At 40.5% G+C, this 23,024-nt stretch overlaps 2 protein-coding genes across 4 annotated transcripts; both read right to left on the reverse strand.

The window, feature by feature from the left end:
• Nucleotides 1-190: 190 nt before the first annotated feature.
• LOC137106542 (sodium- and chloride-dependent GABA transporter 2-like) lies at nt 191-10,163 on the reverse strand. Of its 2 annotated transcripts, none has more exons than XM_067489980.1 (16): nt 10,024-10,163; nt 8,832-9,092; nt 8,324-8,515; nt 7,380-7,514; nt 6,342-6,482; nt 6,169-6,256; nt 5,939-6,071; nt 5,604-5,738; nt 4,673-4,776; nt 4,352-4,476; nt 4,136-4,248; nt 3,882-4,019; nt 2,979-3,081; nt 2,718-2,818; nt 2,416-2,586; nt 191-1,377 (listed from the first exon to the last, which is right to left on the reverse strand). In XM_067489980.1, the coding sequence occupies exons 2-16, from the start codon at nt 8,836-8,838 to the stop codon at nt 1,228-1,230; spliced, it is 1,836 nt and encodes a 611-aa protein (XP_067346081.1). In that variant the 5' UTR covers nt 8,839-9,092; nt 10,024-10,163; the 3' UTR covers nt 191-1,227. The 2 variants fall into 2 exon arrangements, with proteins under 2 accessions (XP_067346081.1, XP_067346080.1); XM_067489979.1 differs by having other exon boundaries at nt 8,823-9,092.
• Nucleotides 9,639-22,409, reverse strand: kdm5a (lysine demethylase 5A). 2 transcript variants are annotated; one of them, XM_067489977.1, is made up of 28 exons: nt 21,218-22,409; nt 20,390-20,467; nt 19,967-20,089; nt 19,485-19,655; nt 19,073-19,258; nt 18,769-18,847; nt 18,565-18,656; nt 18,327-18,485; nt 17,961-18,170; nt 17,716-17,874; nt 17,420-17,601; nt 17,091-17,253; nt 16,874-16,993; nt 16,586-16,780; nt 16,316-16,497; nt 16,100-16,224; nt 15,866-16,016; nt 15,550-15,670; nt 15,189-15,365; nt 14,918-15,096; nt 14,472-14,790; nt 13,786-14,346; nt 13,517-13,675; nt 13,150-13,278; nt 12,917-13,064; nt 12,602-12,822; nt 11,930-12,403; nt 9,639-10,663 (listed from the first exon to the last, which is right to left on the reverse strand). In XM_067489977.1, the coding sequence occupies exons 1-28, from the start codon at nt 21,362-21,364 to the stop codon at nt 10,328-10,330; spliced, it is 5,346 nt and encodes a 1,781-aa protein (XP_067346078.1). In that variant the 5' UTR covers nt 21,365-22,409; the 3' UTR covers nt 9,639-10,327. The 2 variants fall into 2 exon arrangements, with proteins under 2 accessions (XP_067346078.1, XP_067346079.1); XM_067489978.1 differs by having other exon boundaries at nt 18,051-18,170; nt 21,218-22,408.
• Nucleotides 22,410-23,024: the final 615 nt, after the last annotated feature.

Below are 23,024 nucleotides of genomic sequence, written 5' to 3' on the forward strand. Positions count from 1 at the left end.
AAAAAACCACCTCTTTCTCTGGCCATTTTATAGTTTGATATTTTTAACATCTTCAATGAGCTCAGTAGAAAATATGAGGTGTAAGATTATTACCTTAACCATTTTCTCCAGAATATTAGTATTGCATTTCCATAAAACTGGGGGAGAGACAGATTTAAAGACACTCAAAACTCAAGCAGCATACACAATGCAAAGTGTTATCATGATTTATCATAAACCACTGTTTTCTTTTCATGCCAGGTCATGCCATTCAAACTTCATCATTACAGTTCACAAGGGGATATTTCTATTACAAATTTGAATAACACCTTAGTATCTTAATTAGTAAGATAATAAATTATGCTTACACAGTGGTAAAATGCTTCAAGACATTAAAATGTGCATGTTTATTAAAAACATACAAGCTTCACATTTATTTGTACAGTCATGTTGTGTTATTGTACAAATCAAAAAATTACATTGTATATACTGTTAGTGTTAAAGCTGGTGCACTGCTACAGTGATATAATATACTTTTCACTGCCATTCTATAGTTTCAGTACACGTACATGTACATTTCTGTAAATACAAATAGAAAAACATTTCACACTTCGTTATGGTAATACAATACTGTATATAAGGAGGTAATTAACGTAAATGTATCCCACTTCTTATTTATGCCCTATGAAATAGTCGACTTATAATATTATTCATTTTGTTGCATAATTAGCATAAAATCTATTCTTAATGCTGAGGGTAACATTTACTTTTAAACATGTGTGCAATCTGTACAGCTATCTATCCCGTAACTGAATCAAATGCCATTAACATCTATTATAGAATTTATTTCTAAGGATGATGCATACATTTCAGCTGACCTTCAGTTTAAGCTGCTCTACATTTACATATACTGTATGAAATGCAGAGCTGAAGAATATATTCTAATGCATTAATGAAGTCCAAATAGAGAAAATCCATTTTGCCTAATACATAGTCTTGTCCCCTCCAACTAATTCAATAGCTACCAAACTACTTCTTAATTTCAGTTTTCTTTGTTCTTCTTTTATCATATAACTGCTATCCCTGGAATGTACAGGCAATATCAAACCCTATGCTGAAGGCCTATTATCTCCAGGGTCATTCTCGTAAAGTAAGTCTTTTCTTTGCTGTAGCTATCTGGGGATGGAGAAAAGAAGCAGCACATCAAAAATGGAACCAAAAACACTTGTGTCTCTCCCAAACAAAACCTCATAGGTTGGAGTCTGTCTCTGACACAGGAAAGTAGCCATTTCTAGTCACAGGAGCATCTCCCTCAGGAGCAAAGATGGCCAGTAACTTCTCCTGCTCCCTCTTGGTCTTTGGTAAATCATCAGATGGTGTGATAAGCAGCTGGATCCGCTATTAAAAATAAAAAAAAACCCAAAAAAAAGAAACATGATCAGAAATCCTTTAATTTTTGGGAGAGCTACTTTTAGTGTATATTGTGTACAGTTGCTTTAGAAAGTATTCATTGTTTGCACAGTATATTGTTTTGTAGATTTCCTTCTGCCATTTAGTCTACCAATCAGATAGTAACAACAATAAATGATGCTTTAAGAATTTGAGGCCTGTAATATATATATATATATATATATATATATATATATATATATATATATATATATATATATATATATATATATATATATATATATATATATATATATATATATATATATATATACACACACACACACACACACACACACACACACACACCCAGTGTCCACCTTTAACTTCACCTTCCACATCTTTTCTAACTCCTTATTTAACCCTTGGTATTTCTCAAGCTTCTCTTGTTCCTTCTTCCTGACGTTGCTATCACTTGGGATTCCTACATCTACCACTACAGCCTTGTTCTTCTGTTTGTTCACAACTACTATGTCAGGTTGGTCGGCCATTACCAGTTTGTCAGTCTGTATCTGGAAGTCCCACAGGATCTTAGCTCTGTCATTCTCAACCACCTTTGGAGGTGTGTCCTATTTTCAGGTGTAATGAGACAGAAACTGAACCCTATGTGCATTACTTCACACATTATATCTGGTACACCAGATACTGCTTATCAACTGGATCCCAACATCCCTAGCAGTGAAGAATGGTGGTGGCAGCATATCGCTATATGAGTGCATATGAGCAGTAGGAACAGAGAGACTGAATTCAACAAAATGTAGAGAGGTCCTTGAAGAACATTCCAACCTACAACCAGCCAAGACCAATCTATAGTAACTTCAAGACAAGTCTCTTAAGGTCTTTGATTGGCGTGAATACTACAGTACTATATAGGTTAATTTAAAACTAAACTTGTCATCCAAGGTTAAAAGGTATGAAATGAACTAAATATGGTAACAGCTCCTAACTCACTTTTAAACTACAAACTGCTTTACAGATCAACATTACCTCATGGAGTGTCCCCTGGGTGGTGCTGATCTTGTACACAATCCAAAGAGGAATGCAGACCATGGAAGAAAGAGCGAGCAACCAGCCAATGGCATAACCCCACCATGGGTACACATACACATTGTTGTACTTTAGAGGAGTGTATTTGATAAGGGAGAAGGCAAATGTACCCTGGAGAGAAAAGCAGACAAATATTACTATTGGTGTTCAAAGTACCAGCTTATTCATTTTCATTTCTTTAAGAGGACAGAGCCTCAGTTGTGCTTGGCCTTTGTCAATTTAGTGAGTTTGTTGATCCTCACAATGCAAGTGGCTGGGGTGAAGAACAACCAACAGTACTTGATGTAAGGCCCCGGGCGGTAGCCAATCATGTCCTCAATGTTGTCATAAAAGCGATCTGCACCTGAAAAAACAACGTTAATACATTACTTACTATGTTCCACCTTAAAACTTGCATCTGTATGACTGAATGACAAATTAGGACAAACATTCTTCAAGTTCATCTGAAAAAAATAGCACTGTGTATTGGAAACACTTACATTGTATATTTGATCAAAGCTTACCATAGACCCATGCAATGCAGACAGTCTCAAAGATGGACATGAAGAGAAGACACATGCCACTGGCTGCATAATAATCAAAGAGCTGGAAGACATACATGCCCCCCTACAGAGAGAGTGAAAGACGCACAGCAATGAGGCAAAAATATAATAGAATAATTGATCTGCTGTATTGATCTGCAAATAATTTCTTTTCAATCCAAATGCATTGACTAAGATTCTCTCAAGATTTACCTAATAGTTATATTCATTTTATGTGCCTCATGGAGTATGTTCTATTTTCATCTTGATAAATGTGAGGTATGTTAAAGAGGATAGGCACTAAAAATTGCTTCGTGGTGTCTTCCCACAAAACAGCCACATTTAGGCTGCATAACCTTGTTTGAATTGACTACACAATCTAGCTTGCATAATTAAACATAGCATTTACAGTAGGTTAATTAGTGGAATTATTATTAAAACACAAAATTGACATGGATAATAATGCACTTAAAGAAACTCGAAACACTGAAGCCCAACACATAAAGACCTCAGATTTAAGACTAGACGCACTGCATAACAGCACTTGAGACTTACATCAGACGTGTTGCACAAAACCTTTGAGTTGCTTGTACTTACAAAATGATGACTTGTTGACACCTCTGCAGAGCATTCATGTTTCCAGCTGTGCAGAGGTGAAACCATGTCAAATATGTTTAACTTTGTAAGAGTTTGCTTCAGCAGAACAAAGCATCCATCTACCAGCTGCAACTCCCGGCGTAACATTTTTATTTCGAATCTATGTGTGTGTCTAATAGTAATTTCTTTAGTCTATGGTTTCAGTGGTTATAGTTTTACATGTTTAAATTATTTTTTTTTTTACTGCGGACACAAAATATGCTGAGTGAAAACAGACCTGACCCCTACCTCCATCAGCATGATGAGGCCCATGAAGAAAGAGAAGAGGACGACCACTAAAAGGAAGAGCTCCCTGCGGTTTTTTTGACGAAACACAGCAGGGTACATGTCGACAATAGCTGTCACAAGGCTCTCAACACACACAAACTAGTCAGGATAGGAATATAGACAGATAAGGACAAGAAAAGGAGACACAGATTTTTTTAGGATACTGTATTAACAATAAGTGTCACTGTTAATGTATGTAGTGAGGAACCTTCTACCTGGCTGTCTAGCCCCAGAAAAACAATCATGATAAAGAAAAGGGCGGCCCACAGAGGAGAGAAATGCATCATGGTCACAGCACGGGGGTAGGCTATGAAGGCCAGGCCAGGACCTGTTCCAAACCAAGGAAAAAGAAACTGATGACTTCAAATGATAAAATAAATAATGCCTTAATGCTAAACTCATATGTTGCTGTTGCTTTATGAGAGCCTCACCAGATTCTGCCACTTCTGAGATAGGAACATTCTGTTCATAAGACATAAAACCCAGGATGGAGAAGATTGCAAAGCCTGCCACAAAACTGGTGCCGCTGTTAAGTAAGCACAGCGCCAGGCAATCTCTGCAACATATGGTTGAACAAGTGTTATACTTTATGATATTTGAGTAAGATTTTTCAGCATAGATCAAATTTAGTTTTCGGATTTGAATCTTTCGTTGACAGAATGATTTTTTTAAACGAAATCTTAAAAATTATTATTTTTGTATTGGAGAAAGCGTGGATGTAGAATGGAAAGGATACTGCTTATTGCACACACCTGTAGCAGTTATTGTTGTATTTGTTGTAGCTCCCCAGAGCTGTCAGTGACCCTAAACAGATAGCGTAGGAAAAGAAGATTTGGGTGCCAGCATCCATCCACACCTAACATAAAAAACATTTAAAAGTTAACAAGCTACTGAAATTAAGGTAATAATACATGCAGTGCACACCAAATAGAGACAATTCAATAATAACAGAAATTAACATCATGTAATTGGAGCTAATATGGGAACTTCACTTAAAACTCTCTTGTCTTGTCTTTCCTGATGGGGCTCATGTTGACAGTCCCAGTGGTGTCTTGGCCTTGCATCTGATCCCTGCGTTCTCTGCCTCCTTCACAGAGAGCAGATGGACCCAGCAGAAACTAGACTCTCCAGCAGAGAGCCACAGGATACCAGCACCTTGTGTGCCCTTGTCCGTGGGGAGCAGAACACCAACACCCACAATGGGATGTTGTGATTTTGAATGAAAGAGGATTCTTTCAAAAGCTAGAGGGTAATCACATCATCATCATCATCATACGATCAATCCATCCATCCATCCATTATCATCAACCGCTTATCATGTTTAAGGTTGCTGGGGGGGCTGGGGCCTCTCCTAGTAGTCATTGCGTGAGAGGCGGGGTACACCATGAACAGGACCCCAGTCTATCTCACGGCCAGCATAGAGATTCAAAGACAGAGATTCACACGTACGAATAATTAAGAGTCACCCATTAACCTAACATGCATGTCTTTGGTCTGTCAGAAGATACCGGAGTACCCAGTAAACCCACGCAAGAACATGCAAACTCCACACAGAAAGGCCACAGCCTGCACGGATGCGAACCCACAACATTTTAGTTGAGAGGCAGCAGTGCTAACTTCTCATACTAATATACAGTAAACTTTAAAGGAAAAGATTTTGTTGTCTGTGAAAGAGGACAGTACCTGTGGATCTGCCAGTCGCCCCAGGTCAGGGTAAAGGTAGAACTGAATGCCAATACCAGCACCAGGCAGGGTGAGCCCTCTGACCAGCAGCACAGTCAACATCAGATAGGGGAAGGTTGCAGTGAAGTAGACCACCTATGTAGACACATACAAGTTGAAGTTGACTATGGAAACAAAAAACATGTCAAAAATAAGAGATGTCGTGCTCAATGTGCCCTAGAACTGTTCTTGGTAAATCAAACATGTTGATTTAAAAAGGTTTTATCTGGCCTTTTACGTTTATGCTCTCACTGAGGTGCAGATCAGGACAAAACTCTGAATCACCTCTTACCCACCTTTCCTGTAGATTTCACTCCCTTCCAGATGCAAAAGTAGCACATAACCCATGCAATGAACAGACACAGGGCAAGGTCCCAGTTCAGAGAGCCCATATGGTCAATGCCCGAGGAAATCCTCAGAACTCGTCGCCTGCAGAGAAGCGAAAGAAACAACAAAGTTGGTACAGAAATGTCATTATTGTTTTATTAGCATTTCATTGAGGAGGTTGGGCTATTGGAACACTCACTCCCAGAACTCCATAACAGGAGATGTAGCATTTATGTTGATTGCTGGCGTTATTGAAGTGTTTCTTCTCTGAAACTCCACGCAGTTTTCTGTGGTAAAAGAACAAAATACAGAGGTTCATGACTGTAAGACACTGGCAAGAATCTCCACTGTATTTTGATGCACATTTGTTACCTGTGTTCCATGTGTTGTTGCAGGATGACCACGCCAGGTTCCAAGAGAAGGAGAAAGACAAGTAGAAAATTCCCCAGGCCAATACAATGATGTAGTAGAAGTTTAACAGGGTCACTATCACCTGGGTGCCATAGCCAAGACCTGCAGATTACAACCCCAAATCCAAAAAAGTGGGGAAGATGTGTAAAATGTAAGGTTTACATTTATTCGTATTTATTCACAATAGAACATAAACAACATATCACAGATGTTGAAACTGAGACATTTTACTATTTTGTGGAAAATATTGGCTCATTTTGAATTTGAATGAAGCAACACATCTCAAAAAAGTTGTATGATTGTTCTTTTAACAACTGTCTGCAAATATCTGGGACAGCTAAGAGCATATTTTTATATTGTTACAATACAGGTTAATGAGATTTGCAAATCATTGCATTCCGTTTTTATATACATTTTACACATCTTCCCAACGTTTTTCGAAATAGGGTTGTACATTTAAATATATAAATCATCCAATAAATAATGTTTAATAATCAAATTTACCTTTTCCAAGTAGTTTTCTACTTATGCTATGTGAATATCAGTAAATCTTAAAAAGTGCAAGACATAAAAATAAATTACAAAACCCAGCATAAAAAAGTTCTGGTACTATGCAGAAATCTGTGAAATGTATGTTTTCACACAATGATAGTGGAAGCCATGGAGACAATGACCCTCTGAATTCAAAATCTATTGAATTAGCTTAACTCATATTCAATGTGTTTTGTAGTCATTTTGAGTCTGTAACTGGTTTGAAGGTTTCATACTGTTATGTTTCTTTGTTGTTGGTTGTTTCTTTCATATTAAATAATTTAGGTTTTAAATGCATTGTGGTCATTTGTATCTCTGTGGTAGTTTTGCATCTTGCTGTTGTTTTGACTCTGTGGCTCTGTATAGTGTCTCTAAATCCTTTTTTTAACCCGTTGGGCCCCTGGGTCTGTCCTCTGCAGGCCTGTTGAAGCCATCTCTTTATGACAGTAATACACTGGTCCTCCTTACCTTCAAACAAGGGACTGATTTTTCTCCAGCATGTAATGCCTCCTTCACTGGTGTACTGGCCCAGAGCTGTCTCCAGAAAGAAGACAGGAACACCGCAGGTAAACAAGAAGATCAGGTAGGGAATGAGAAATGCACCTATGGTATAAAAGAGAAAGGATTCAGGCTACGAGGTGTCAAAGCTAGTACCATGATTTCAGCAGGCAGGCTATGTTGACTCCCATTCAACAGAAGATGTAAGTAGAGGCTTGTTTAGTCATTGTCAGGATAATTATTGAGAAAGTAGATTGTTTTTAAGACTGTGTGAACCTTGTTTCAATTCTAACTTAACATACAGCTTCTCCTTGCATCATATACCCTTTGCATAATAGGTGACCTAATATTTTGTGTACAATAAAATAATATTACTGTATGAAAGAAAAAATATGTTGCTTGATGTTATTATAAATCTTAATAGGGAGAAATAAGCTCCTTTGTGGACATGTAACATTTTTAATGAGTCACTGCTGTTCTCTTTCGGATTTTGTGTTGATGTCCCGTTGGGTGGCCGAGGATGTTTGGTGCACTCAGATTTCCGCCTGTATGCAGGGATAGCTGCTGTGAGTAAGAAGCAACAACAGCTGTCTGACCCTTCTCAGTCCTGAACTCTGACCCTGCCACCCCATGGAGGGAGAGGGGCGTCTGATTTAGCAACTACGCAAACCCTTCAAACATACAAAAAAAAATATATATAAATACTTCAGGAGGTAACTGGTTTGTTAAGATTCCTGTTGTCCTTCTGTTTTTAGTTCTTGTTAATGAGACTTTTACGAATATTAATACACTGCATGGTCGACTTGAATTCTCCGAGCATGAGACTGGCGAGCCAGCTTACTACTCCATATGTCAGCAGTTTATAATTTGACGTGGCAAACGCTCATGTATTTACTCCTTCATCTTCCACTAACCTCCTCCATTTTTGTAGCAGAGGTAGGGGAAACGCCACACGTTGCCCAGCCCAATGATGGAACCAGCGACTGACAGGATGAACTCTAACTTGTTGCTCCACTGGCCCCGCTCCTCCATTTTCTCCTCTGGCGTTGGCAGCAGGTCCTTGGCTCGGCCAGAGCCATTAGGTAGGTCTGATTTGGCAGTGTCTGCTACAAACCAGACAAGGAGGAGGGTTGCAGTAAGTTATAGAAGCTAGTAGTGGTAGTTGATGTATTTGGAGATAATTGCATTAAGCCATAAAAGAAAGTTCCAACTCCCATCGGCAACTAACCGAATGTGTTAAAAAAAAAAAATCCAAATTTAACAGAAAACATAAACTGAGCTTTGTATACAATATGAATGTCCATTTCAAGTGAAGTGAAATTTTTACCTTAAATATAAACAGACACTAGTCAAGCAGTAGAATCAATGACAATAATCCGATTCTATTTTGAACTAAAAATGTTGCTGACATACATGGCTTACCTTTCATTGGTGTGTTGTCTCTGGAGATTTTCCTCAGTTAAAAGCTCAAGTTTTAGTATTTAACGTGACTACAGTGAGGGGCGGGGGGCTGTAATGCTACACTTAGGCCAGCCTCTGCTTTCGGTTCTTCTGCCTTCCCCCTTCAGTGTCAAGTACATCACATATCATGGCGCCAGAGTTAAAATGAGGCGCAACATAATAATACTGTAGGATTACAGTGGACCAGTCCAAAACTGTTAGTTACCACCTAAAGCAAAGAAACTGGATGATAGGATTATTTGTGAGCCTTCTGGAAAATCCTACAGATAACAGAAACAGACTGTTTAAAATCACCTTCATACTGAGCTTCAGATTTTGGAATGCATGTACAGTATTTCGTTTCTGATAAAGACATGCATCTGCATTGGGTTGCTGGTGACAGAAAAGCTGACAACACACAGCCAGTGGTCAAATGTAATGTCGTGAGATAATCGACTACATAACATCTGCTCTGCTATGTGTCATTACAGTTTATTTTGTTGGTGCCTTGCTGCCTCTTGAGACATCCATATTTCTCCTCAGTGACAATGAATTACTCAGATAGAGGTTAATCACCTTAAAATACTCCATATTTATATATCTGCTTAAATATATTAAAATTAAAAAATACAAGTTTTCCTACTAGAAATCAGATTCTGAAAGATTTAAATAAGGACCAAACAAAATAAATTAGAAAATAAAAAACAATTCATTTCTTTTTCTAAAATTGTGTTCTTTTAAAAGACATTCTTTTTATAACCATGTGAAAAAAATCACAATACACAAATATACATTTATCAATCATTTGACTAGGAATAGTTTATTAAAGGTGAGAAACCAAAAAAGCCACAATCCATTTGTTTAACTGCTTAAAAGCTATGTACATTATAAATAAATTCCACTACATTACAAACATTTGTTTTTCCTAGTCGGGAGTTCTACATATTGAGAAGTTACTGTCTGAAAGGGCCAGACAGAGGTTCAGGATGTCCAGTAAAACACCTGGGAACATATTTGCCTATTTGTACTGAATTCAACAGCTGGAGTAAGTATGTGTCTGTAAGTATGTGTGCAAATGGCTTGTTATTGTAAAGAAAGGAGGACCAGGAAGTAGCTGGTGCATGTTTCTACACCTAAAACGGCAGTATGAGGGCTAGTTTTGTGCACTACCAACCTTTTCAACACATCTTAGCACTTGCAGAAAGGACACGTCTGTGCTGGAACCACAGGGTGAAATTAGGACTTGACTGTCTCATCCAGATGCAAGCAGCCATCAGTTTTTCCCCCTTGTGCTCTATAATCCAGATACTTTATGCCCTCTCTTCTACCAAAGCTCATTCACAAAAAGTTATTCTTTCCAACAGACGCTCTATGTTGTACATGTTGACAGATTGAAACGATAGCCTGGATACTGGTTTTCTGTTATGCTTGTTGTGTGAGGTACAGTATTAAAAGTCAGTCCGTCGCACGTTTTAGTGCTAACTGCCCTGCTGAGGCTCCTGCTCTTGCTGCTGCTGATGATGTGAAGTTGCTGGATTTAGGTGGGAGGTGGAGGAAGTATGGGACCACGATGCCACAACAGAGGACGAGGGTAGACTCTGTGCACTCCCACTGCAAATCGATGTTGCCATCACTATAACGCTTTCCTCTGCCGCCGACACCGACTCTACAGTCATCCCTCCGCCTACATCGGTTGCCTTGCAGGAGCAGTCGATGCAGATATAGTCCTCATTCTCAGCCATTTCACATGACACACCCACACACACCTGGTGGAACCACTCATCACAGCCGCCATCGCACTGCACCCAGTCTACCTGGAAATACCCATGGAGAAAAAAACAGACGTGGGAGTGAGCATTAAGAAAAAAAAGGGAACAGAGTCACAGACCTTATGTTATTTGACACAATTTACTGTGGGGTTTGTAAGCGTAACAAATGCAGAATGAAAGCATAAACATGCTCCCTGGCAAAATTTTTATTTCTAGGGTAGAGTGTGTAGAAATTCAGTATTATAATTTAACCCCCTGGTGTGTGCAGATCTTTGTAATCTGTGGTTTGCAGTTGTCAAGCCTAAATGTAAGTATTAAGGATCAGAACAAAAATACATTCTGTGCAAATTCTTACGTAGATGTTTAATTATTCAATATTTATATTTATGTATTTATATTATATTAGGAATTTCACAAAATAAATCATGTAAGCTGCTTCCTGTTGCTGTACTTATAAGGATTTGCTGTTTGGTACTTTAGGAAACTAATGGCAATTTGTCACTACTTTTATACGTTCTGACACTTTATAAACACAACAATATCTGAAAATAAGGAAAATAATAATTACTTGCTGTGGTATAGAATTTTGTATTTTTAGCAGACATGTACCAAAGGCCATTTTTACAAAATAAATGGCAGGCTTCTTTTTGATTTTTTCCACAAACGTATTGAATGACGGACTGAAGCTTACAAACCGAGTTAATACACAGTACACTTAGTGTAGCCAATCTTCTGGCAAGCAGACATTAAGGTCAATGTAAATAACTGGCCAAAGCTAGTTGATCCTCTGAATTCATTAAAATCTTATTTTTGAGAACACTTCAGCTTCCCAGTGAAATACAACAGTGGACAAAGACAAGTGAATAAATGTGATATGTGATATGAAAGCAGTGCATATATTTAGGAAAAATGTGAATATTACAAGCTTGATGCCACACGCAGTAAATACTACTGCTGCAACACAAAACATAAGGGTGATAAACTGGAAAAACTAAACAAAACTAACAAACCAAACTGCTTTGTTCACCGATTCACTGGCACATCAGACTGTGGCAAAGCAATACTGTCGTAACAGTTGATCTTTGGCAACATTTCATTGTTGACAACACAGGATTCTGTGTTTTATTTTTATTGTAGCCTCATTAGTATTTTATTTTTTAATATAGTAAATAATTCTATGTAAATAAAAGATAATTATGTAAACCCATTTACTTATGTACATTATTACATGTTACCTCAGTTAATTCTAGGTAATTTATAGCTGCTTCTGTAATCATCACTATTCACTCCTTGTGCCTTTTTTTTTCTGACCTTATCTTTGCAGGGTCTCTGGCAGTTCTTGGCTGCACACACAGCATTCTCATCATTGGAGTCCTCTGCTCCAGACCAGTCATACTTGGAGGGAATGTCAAGAATCTTCTTTTCCTTTCTCTTCTCTAGTCCCTCCCTTATGGCCTCTCCCTTGGCGGCAGCCTTCTCCTTCCTTTTTCTCTCCTTCTCTTCCTTGGCTAGACGTTTGGCCAGCTGCTTCATCTCTCGGTTCTTGTCCAGGTTAAGTTTGAGTTTCTTTTTCTTGGATTTCCTACCCAGGCCGAGTTCTAAGCCGACCCTTTTCAGTTCTTTTGATTTGGCAGGTCGCATTTCGCCCATCGCTGAGGCCCCGCCAGCGATGGCAGCAGCCATTATCATGTGGTGGTGCTCAGCTCTTTCCAACTTGCGTTTCCTCTTCTTCTCTGAATCTTTAAGCTTAATCTTCAGAGGCTTTTCCATCAGAGAATCCTCAGGCTGTAGCAAAAAAAGCAGAACGATAAAAAAAAACGAATCTCTAACTCTGTACTCACCGCAGACATGTTTTTAGTAAATTGATCTGTAACTATAAAAAGAGCAATAAATTATAACATATTTCAAATTTTAAGTCACTTTCTAGTATTTGTCACGGTGACCAGTTGCACAATTAGGTTGTGCAATCAATGACCTGCCTACCTCCATGACCTGCAGGAATCTCTCTTCAGGGGGCGGGTGTGTGGCCTGCAGAATCCTCCAGATGTGCTGGGTCTCATCCAGGGACACCTCCAGCAAGTCTCCCAGCATCATCAGCTCCTCCAGCTGGGCCTTAGCCTGTGGAGATAACTCAAGCACTGGTGGCTCTAGGCTGCGAGGGACCAGAGGGGTCTTCCTGGGCTGTTTTCTGGGTGTGCCTAGATCTGAAATTTTTATATTTTAAGTAAGAAACGATGTAGATGAAAACTTAAACAACAAACAAAAACTCTGAATAATGTAAAGTAAATGCAACCTCACTTTGCACACAGGACTTTGAAGCTGAGGAGTAGGCGTGTTCAGTACAAAAGGAGGGAGTGGCAGCGGGCCACATGTGGCTGACCACCTCCTCTGACTTTACAGGAATCTCCTCATCACAGAACAGGTAGGGCTTCACTTCACCTGGGTCCTGCAGAAAATATGAACAGAGAGCATAGATTTGAGAAGTCTCAACAACATCATCAGGTAAGTGGGTTCTTTGTGTCCTCACATACTTTCATATCATAGCCGTAGGTTTCTCTGATGTCCTCATCCGAGTCTGTCTCCTCGTCATCGTAGTCCACAGATTGGCGGGGTGATGTGGCTCTGCTGAAACCGGACTGCTGAAAAGTCTGAATGTGTCCCTGGGAAGGGGAAATAACCCAGACATGTAAATAGGGTCGCTAATGTTTTGGATAATTATTAGGACATAAGTCACACACACACACATTTCTATCACTCTTCACGTTTTAGGTGAAAGCCATGTTGCACATTAGTGCCCTGTCCTATTTATATTCAAACCCCTGGTAGAAACAACAGACTACAACCTAAAGTTTTGTAGTATTAAAACAGAAATGTAAAATTATTCATCATCTAATCTACCTGTAGGTCGGGGTTGGCAGCAGCTTTCTGAAGCTCAGCATTTATAATCTTCTCAGTTTTCTCCCTTGCAGCTTGCTCCACCATGCGCTGACTCAGCACAGACAGTTTTGCCAGGGCTGAGGACAGCTCCTCAGTGGCCAGTGCTTGACGTGCTCGGTCCTGAAAAGACAGTTAAGGTATAAGTATTTAGATCATAAGCAAACCGCGGAAACTTCACAGACCTGAGAAGCTATCATCACTAATTAAAAACATGTAATTCCTATGCATACCTGCCAGCTCATTGCCCTCTCTGTCAAACACTGAAGAGCTTCACCTTCTGGCAGACGCACTGGCAGCTTCTGCAGCGACACCAAAAGCGAAAGGATGGTTTCTAGCCTTGGCCTCCTTGATCGCTGACAAAGGGGACATAGAAATTTGGAGTCTTTGCTATTACTCTGCCACCCAACACCAACTTTCTTCTGAGATCCTGTCTTAGGCAGAGGCACGCACGCGCCATGAAACCAGTCCTTACAAAGCTCACACTGCAACATAAAGCCGCTGGCTGTCTTTCGACACATGCAGAACTTGACCTCTTCGATTCGGTCTGCCATGGCCATCTTGGCTAAATTGGCAGCACGCAGTGAGTGGATGGCCTCCACTTCTTTCTGCTCTTTGGCTTTGAAGGCTGCTACAACAGTGGAAGGGTCTCGTGCGTCCTCGAAGCTCTCCTCTAGGTCGCTTAGGGTGTCGGCATCAAAGCCTCCTCTCTCCTTCTCCATGAGCTCTTTGACACGTTTCCTCTTGCTCTTGCTGTTACCATAGACCCCAATATCCACACGAGGACTGAGAACCTGAAAGCAGTGGCACAAGAATATGCAACAAAAATAAAACTTCAAGTGTTTTGTTCAGATCAGATTATGTTTTCATCATTTCAGAAAAGCCACCCAAACTAGGATATCAAGCATCAAATCTCCACCTGGAGCAGTGTGTATGTAGAGTTCTTCTTGAGGAAGGTGCGTGCTGTCCTCTCCCTCCAAACTCGGGCTGCAGCCACCTGAGACTCCACCTGGGCAAGTGGATCAAGACGAACAGGGATGGAGCGTCCTCTAGCCAACAGGCTCTCCAGCTGCTCCAGGTAAGCATAGCTATTGCCAGTCTGGATGGCCTCCACCTTGGCCGTCCATTCCTTAGCCTTTTGCAGGGCCTCTCTGAGGGCCAAAATATTAGGGAGGTACGCTGGGATGTTCCTAGCTTCAAGCACAATGCTCTCCAGAGTCACCATGCTGTGTCGAGGCCTGGTGTTACAGGAGGATGGACTGATGAGAATGACTAGACTTTTTTGGTCATTATGCCATTTAATGTATGGTTTGCAGGTTTTTACATGGTTTTTACATGAATGCACACGTGAATGTGTAGTCTTACCTGGCCTGCAGGCAGACCCGAGCCTTATCCTCCCATCTCTCTGATACAGTGAGGATCTCTTGCAGCTCAGCCATGGCTTTTTCCACAGCATGGTGGGGGGCAAGGCCCACCCCAGAGTCTATTAGCCGCTTCATCAGCTCCAGGGTGACCCGATGGGGCTCGGCCAGGGTGATACGCACCTGGGATGAGACGAGGATGACGTGTTACACAAGACCCTTATTGCAAAACTTCTTTAAACCATGCAAACAGGTAACAAGTGTTAGGAGCCCACCTCGTCAAGCCAGCGAGCCTGCTGGAGCTCCTGTTTAAGTCGGGGCAGCTCAGGCAGCTCTACATCAAGGCCCCCACCCAGGTCCAACAGTGCCTGCAGCTTGGAGGAATCAGGCATTTCATCGGATAATGCCACCTGAGCTCGCTCATGGAAGTCCTCCACATTCTCAAGTAATTCCTGCCAAAAACAAAGTAATAGGCAAATTGAGAAGAGGAAAAAAAAAATGAAAAAAAAATGATGAAGATCAGATTTTATTGGAGAAAAATGAAAACAAGGGAAAAGAGAAAAGAATAAATGCTTAATTTGAAATTTGGCTTAACGTGCACATTATCGTGCCATAGCAGGTACAAAGGGGACTAACTTTTACTTGTCGGGCCTGGCTGATGATGCAGGGCAGCTTGTAAAGCTGGTCCACAAAGGCCTTGAGCTCGTCCACTGTCAGCTTGGTGCGGTTACGACTGGTTTCAGAACGCAGACGACAGCTTCAGAAACATATGAAAAAAGAAGACAACTATAGTTACCTTTGAACCTGACCAGCTACAGTATTGATTTTCAAATGGAAAAAAATACTGACATTTGCTTTTTGGCTCAACTGTACTTTAAGACCCTGCTGTATCATTAGTAAATTACATTTTTAGCCCCATTAAATAAGCTTCTGTATATCACTGTCCACTAACCTGTGCCTCTGCTTTCGGCTAAGCAACAGCTGGGCTACAGAGGAACACGTCTCTGCTTCTTTGACCATTTCCCTAAGGCGACGGAACAGAGCATTCTCAGGATACTTCCTATCCTCTGCATCCTCAAGCAAAACCTTGAGCTCAATAAGATCTGTGAGACACAAAACAATCATATAAGGACACAAACACTTTTTGTGCAATAGTTCATAGCAGTAGCAATAAAGTACTTAAAACCTTTCTTGTTCTTTTGGTCTGCAGCCAAGGCCTCGGTGACCCTTTTAGCCCAGGTGTCATAGGACTGAGCTCGTGTCTTGACCCCATACAGCATGGATGGAAACTCCTCCAGATCATAGCGATACCTAACATTATACAGATATATCCTTCAAATGCAACAACTCTGGCCAAGTAAAGGTAAACTAATAATGTATCACCATAATATTTAGACCTTACCGGAGACACTTGTTACCAAGTGGACAGTCACAAAGATCAGCTGCATGGTGAAGACAGACCAGACGATCGGGGCTGCAAGAGCAAGTCAGTGCTGACAGGAAACAGGTCGTCTTACACTTGTGGCACTGGCGCTCATCATCAGGAACCAATTCAAAAAACTCCTGGTCTGAGGAAAGCACCCCCTGTGGGTTACAAGCAATGAGAGCCTTTACCTTTCTCATGCCATGTAAACAGATTAAAAAATAAACATATTACAATATTTCCTCTCACCATTTCTTCTACAGCCCGCCTGAGTTTTGTCTCCTCATCCATCATATGACCCATTTCCTTAAAAACAGCAGCAGCCAGCTCCACATCAAGGCTCTCTGGATCGGCAGCCATCTTGCACAGTAGCTCCTCGTGGGAGAAGACGCAGTAGCGGTGGAGTCGTCGGTAATGTGCCACACACTGACGACCCATAGGTAACTGACAAAAAGTATGTGTAAAAGATGAACAACCACAATCAACAACAAAAAAATTATCTTAGTAGATGAATTTGCTTTCCCTCTCCCCACTCACCCAGTCGGCAGTGCAGAAGTTAACTGCCTCTGCAAAGTTGTAGCCCTGATTGAAACCACTGTGATAGGCCCTAGGGAAGGTCACAACAAACTCTCCTGCACACTGATTGGTCCTGTACACCTAAGGGAGGTATAATACACACACAATTAATAATCAACATACCGTGTCAGCAACATTTAATCAAATCAAATATCAACCTCAGGACTTGGCTACATACAGGGACACCATGCTCCATGAGCACATTGGGATTCATGATGGTCACCAGCTGATGAAGGAGGTCAGGCTGGGAGTCAAACAGTTCTGGAGCCAGCTTCTTCATTACAGCTTCCAGCTGCTCCGCTGCAGACGCCGGTACTCCATACCAAGTCTTTGGTTCACCCCTGAAGGAGAAAAAAACACAAAGCACTAAATTAACATTAAGAATATTTACATCCTGTTATTATATAGAATATAATAGAACAGAATAGGAATTGTTTCAATAACTCCATAATATTAAATCGGTGTACATCTGAGAAATGTAAAAAGGTCTTGTGTTCTTTGTCTTACCAGTGTAGAAAGTTGATGGAGTAACTCCAGTGGTCTTCAATGTGCCAACAGAATGAGGAGAAGCACATGCCCACATAGAGCCATGGTACCTTCATGCCTGAGATGTCCACATTGATGTGGGTGAGCACCGACTGCTCTAACACTGGCATGTTATTCAGGTTCCAGCCTGAGTTGGCATACTCCTGATAAGAAAAAAGTTTTTGCTTAATGAACCTGCATTACAAATACACCCAAAACTTTTAAAAACCTCATCTCAAATACTTTACTAAACATCCGATTGTAAGAAAATAATTCACCTCTTCATCTCCCAGTATTCTCCTCTTGCCATCCCTGACAGGAAATCCACTGCCCACTTCCTTGGAGCTGATATCAGCTCCATATTCAACAATGACATCCTCCTCAATGCTGCTGACCAGGCGCCAGAATTCCTTTTCTACCAATTCTGTGGGGACCATCTGGGGGGTACAAAATGAAGCTTATGAAACTTCAAGTCTTGATGTTTCACAGCAAAAACCTGTGAGAAGCTTGTATATCCTCTTACTTCTAAAATTGGATGTGGGCCTGCCATAAAATTTGTTGTTGTCCATTCAACAGTTTCAATATTTTTATTTAAAAATCTGATTTTACACACATGTACAGGCATGTTGAAGTAGTCGGACTTGAACTGGTCAGCCATCTCTCCGAAACTCTGGAGGGTGTACTCCCTTACAGCCTGTTCAAAGCCGAATGCTTCCCTGGGCTTACTGCACTCCTGTAAGAAATACATAGTTGTAACATCTGTTAGTATTTTTTGTTTTAGAACATCTGATTATCAACAGATTGGAGAAAATCTTAATAATTTTTTATGCAACAAATAACACATTCAGCTTTCTTTGAGAATTCTGCTTGGACAGTGTTCAAGCATTACCTCAGCAACACATTTCGGGCAGCGCCAGTCACCCTTGGGCACATCCTGCAGAGGTGGGATCAAACAGAATGTATGGTAGCTGTCATCACAGCCGTCGCACAGCAGGAGTCGGTCCTCCTCATCCCCGCGACCGCACACCAGGCAGAGGTAGAGGTCGATCTGGGTTGTTATAGGATGGCCAGGTCATTTTCCGAAAATACAGCAGACACTATATCAGAAACAATGAACTGGTACTCACAAAGTTGACCTCCAGTGTCTCCTTGCGGGGCCTCATTTTGATGGCGAAGGCCTGAGCTTTGAGGTGACGCTGTTTCTTGTTGAACCCATCATCTGAGTAAAAGGGTAAAGTGCAAATGTAAGACAAATACTCACAGCAACAGCTGATTTGTTGTTACGTCTAGTTATGTGAAACAATGAGGGTCAACCAAAAAATTATTCTTACCAGCTGACCCCATATCCAAGCCTACCATCTTGGGACTTGTGCTAAAGATTTTAAGACCTTTTGGCTCCTTGTTTTCTCTCTAAATAAACACAGCAACAACATAAGCAGCATACCGTGAAACAGAGTCATCCCAATAAAAGGCAAAAAGTTAGACAACCCTGAATCTGGACAGGGGCAGTGAGAAAAAACCATAGGTGTCCACATTAAAATCACCACTGTTTGAGTGGGAACACCGCACTCACACAAATTAAATTTACAACTAGCAGTATGACTGTCTGAAATATCGAGTTTTATTTTGTCTTACCTCAGACTTAATGCGCCTGGAGCGTCTCTCAGGCAGAAGACGTTGTTTGGTTTGTGTTTTATCACCCTCCTGATCTCTCTCCTTCTCTTCCTCTTCATCTTGCTCCTCCTCTTCCACCGCCTCCTCACCAACTCCCTCATCTACTTCCTCACCATCATCTCCCTCATCATAAAGTCTCTGAATGCCCTAATTGGAAAGTGTGGGTGAAAGGAAATTAGGTTTTGGAAAGGCTGCCACACAATTCTGCGTTAATGTGCTATTTTGGAAGTAAACACGCATATTTCCTTGCTTCCACATGATTTAGTTTAGTAGCACATTTACAACACTACAATTTTCATGCCAGTTGCATAATTTTTACTACTGTAGAGCTAACTACATTAAAAACAGACAAACAGCAGCTAGCACCACTCACAGTTAGTGTCGCTCCAGACTGGAAAAGCTCATAGGGATACAGGATCCTCTCATAGTGGGAGCGCAGCAGTGACCCGGTGCCTTTTCCAGGTGGAAAGCCCATTCGGCTGGCTACAGTGGACCACTTTTTTTCTTTACATACTGTCTCAAACCCTCCCTCTGAAGACACAATCTGAAACAGGTGTCCAATTTGAGTATTTTTACCTGCACGATGTGTCTAAACAACTTTTACCAGTCAATTGCAAAAAAAAGATTTACTAGCAATAAATTTAAGTGCAGAAGTGATTATTAGCAATTTGCATAAACCAGAAATTAGCCTGTATTTTTCAGCATCAAAAAATAAACAATAAAAACATTAAAATAGTCTTTTGTTTTTAAGATCTTCAAAGGATCTTGCAACAATACAAAACATTTGTCTCTCTATATAGAAAAAAGCAATGCTCTATATTTAACACACAAACACTACGCAAAAACCTACGCTACCTTGCTGAGTTGATACAGGTCCAGGATCTTTCTTTCTACATGAGGGAAACGAATCTTGGATCCCTGCAGCTCCCAGAATTTTGCGATTTGATCCAGAAAGTTGAGCTTAACTCGAGTGAGGGCCTGTCAAACAGGAGAAAGGGAGGAGAGAGGACAGATTCTCAGTATAGGAGGACCCCACTCATGCACGCTGTCCACCTCAGGCAAACTGAATATTACATTTGATACTAAACCATACCTCTCTAAGTTAAGTTAAACTCTTTACACACACTAAAAGAACAGAATGCAATCCAAATCTTAATAGATGTCAGTCAACATTAAATACAGTCATGTCTTATTGTGTTCTTCACAAAGCCACACATGAGGCAGTAAGTGGGTTTATCATTGTTTTGACAGCATGAGGCATCTTCTTGCCAAACTCACCTCAAGTTCATTCAGTCGTTGTATTCTGGGAGTAAAGCGAAAGTTGCGTACATCGCAGGCGAAAGGAGGTTGCCAATCCTGATAGACAAGAAAACAAAAAACATTAACTGGTGTCACAGCATCATCAGCAGTAAGGAAATAAGAGCAACTATAACACAACTTGAAACACATAAACTATTAGCAGTAGCTAAAGGTTACTAGTGAGTGAGGTAACTGTAAAACCTATTCATGAAAAAAAAAAATCACCACTACTCATAGTAAGCTGTGCACAAATACTGCCTGCTTGAAGATATTTTAATTATGCAATATTGCTTATTCTGAATAGTTATTAATGCTGTGTTGGCTACACAGACACATCCCCCAACAGTTAGCGGTCCCATAAAATCAAACGTAAAAGTGATTTTATATGCATTAGACATATGACAAATATAGCATAAATGGTCTTACAGGGGCTAAAGGCCTGCGTGTGGCCCAATGTCGCATCTCGGCAGATAACACTGTACAATCATTGTACTGTAAGTTAGCTAGCCATCAGGAAAACAAAAACAAGCGAAATATAACGTAACCTCTTCAATTCATTCTGTCTTTGGAAAACTTTCTAAACAAAAAAAAGCCAGTGTTGTCCAAGTTTTATACATATACATATATTTGACCGCAATTTATAAAGCCTTATTTGACCTTTTTTGAGGTAATGGCAACTGGTAACATAAATGTCGTTGCCTATTGGAGGTTTCACGCAGGCCCAAATCAAACCAACGCTACCTACGAGCATAACAAGCAAGACTCGCAGACTTAATATTAATGTTTAAAATCAAATGAGAGGTTTACCTCCGGTGGTCTTATCTTGCATATGCCCGTTTTCTCTGCAATAGGTCGGATCTTATTGATAAACCCTAAAGGATCCGAGAAATCCTCCCAACTCGGCTCAAAAACCGGACACTCAGGAGGGGGGGCAAACTCTGCAAATCCAGACATATTGGAGTGGATCCAATGAAATGGTCTTTCAAAAATAATATTGGATAAAATCAACCTAGTTGAGATCAGCAGTCCATGGTTGTTTTCAGTAATTTTCGTCTTGGGGGAACTTCCTCTGTGTCCATGATGGTCCTTCAAATCTTTTAACACCAAATCACTTCAACAGCAGGGCATCACAGTCGTAATGGCGAATCATAATCTCGTCTGAAAATGCATGCAAAATATAACAATCGTGCAGATACTGATCAATGTTTTCCCATCACTCGTAAACAGCGGCCGGGCCAGGCCGAGGACTCTTCACCTCGTCCCTACCTGGGACGGAGGGCAGGGTCAGTCCGTAACGTTATCATCCCTTCTCAACGTCCACAGCCTCACAAAATAAACTGTTAGGTCAACACTTGGGGTGCAGATCGCTGAATTTGTAAGAGGTTTTTGATCGTAAAATGAAAACACCTCAGCTTTTAAAACGTTGACTGCAATGTTATATTTTGCAAGCTAACACTGCTATGTTTATGTACCTGGGTAGTTGCATGATTTCTTCGTTATAATGCATTTCCAATAAACTTTTCCGCGCTTGGCTAAGTTCTATGTCTTGCTGATAATGTCCGTTAACTAACGTAATACAGTTTACTCTTCAGGCTACAGATGTCGACCAACTGTTAACATGCCAACCACAAGTAGGAGGATGCTAGTAGTAGTGAGCGAACATAGTCTAATGTCCTCACTTCTTGTAACAAAACCCATTCATTGGGGTAAGGGCAAACTAGCATACGGCTAATTTGATGTAAGGATGGCTAAGTCGGCGTTGCGCAGCTAACATTGACGTTAGCTAAGAAAGTCGGTTGAGCAAAACAGCCAGCAATAGCTTGAGACGGCTAACCGCAATCAAGTAGAAAAAACACAATAGTCCACTGGTTTTGTTTCACGCGGTGCCACTACTCGTATAATAAAGTTAACGTCGTCTGTTTGTCTCGTAGCCGCATTAGCTCGCGTGCTAGCGTCATCTAGCAAGATTGGGAGAGTTGTTGTGTTGCCTCCAGGCACACTTGGAAACTTGCTACTTCCTTATTTGCAGGTTGTTAAAAAAAAAAAGAAAAAGAAAAAAAGTTTACCTGTAAATAAAAATTGTATCACAAATCAATTGGCATCTGTTGACTTCTTTTACACATCAGTGCAGCGTACCGCATACATACATCAGTAGTGTCCCCGAATATGAAGGGAGAGGATATTGAGATAGAAACTAAGTGTAAATTTAGTGAATGAAAACGAATGCTTCGTTGCAATACTTTTAATAACGTACGTTTACTGCCTAGAAAGAAAACGTGAACAGATTATCACCGTATTGTTTTGTACCACTGTGACAGACGGTTTTAACAGGTGTATTTACGATTTCCTACAGCTACCTAAGGCAGCATTATATAAACGCATGTGCTGTTACTACTGATATCACTGCTCAAATTAAATTGTCACAATCCCAAATCTCATTTTTCTTTTTTCTGTATATAAATTTTATTGTTATCCACTTAGCACATATTAGCCAACAGGACTACCTGATGTGTTTGTGCAAAAACATGAGTCTGGGAACATTGTTCACAGACACAGAAGTCACAGAAGGCTTTGTATATCATCAATAAATAGTAATAGTAATAGTATTTACAGA

The sequence above is a fragment of the Channa argus genome, chromosome 21 (assembly GCF_033026475.1).
Source record: "Channa argus isolate prfri chromosome 21, Channa argus male v1.0, whole genome shotgun sequence".
Lineage (NCBI taxonomy): Eukaryota > Metazoa > Chordata > Actinopteri > Anabantiformes > Channidae > Channa > Channa argus.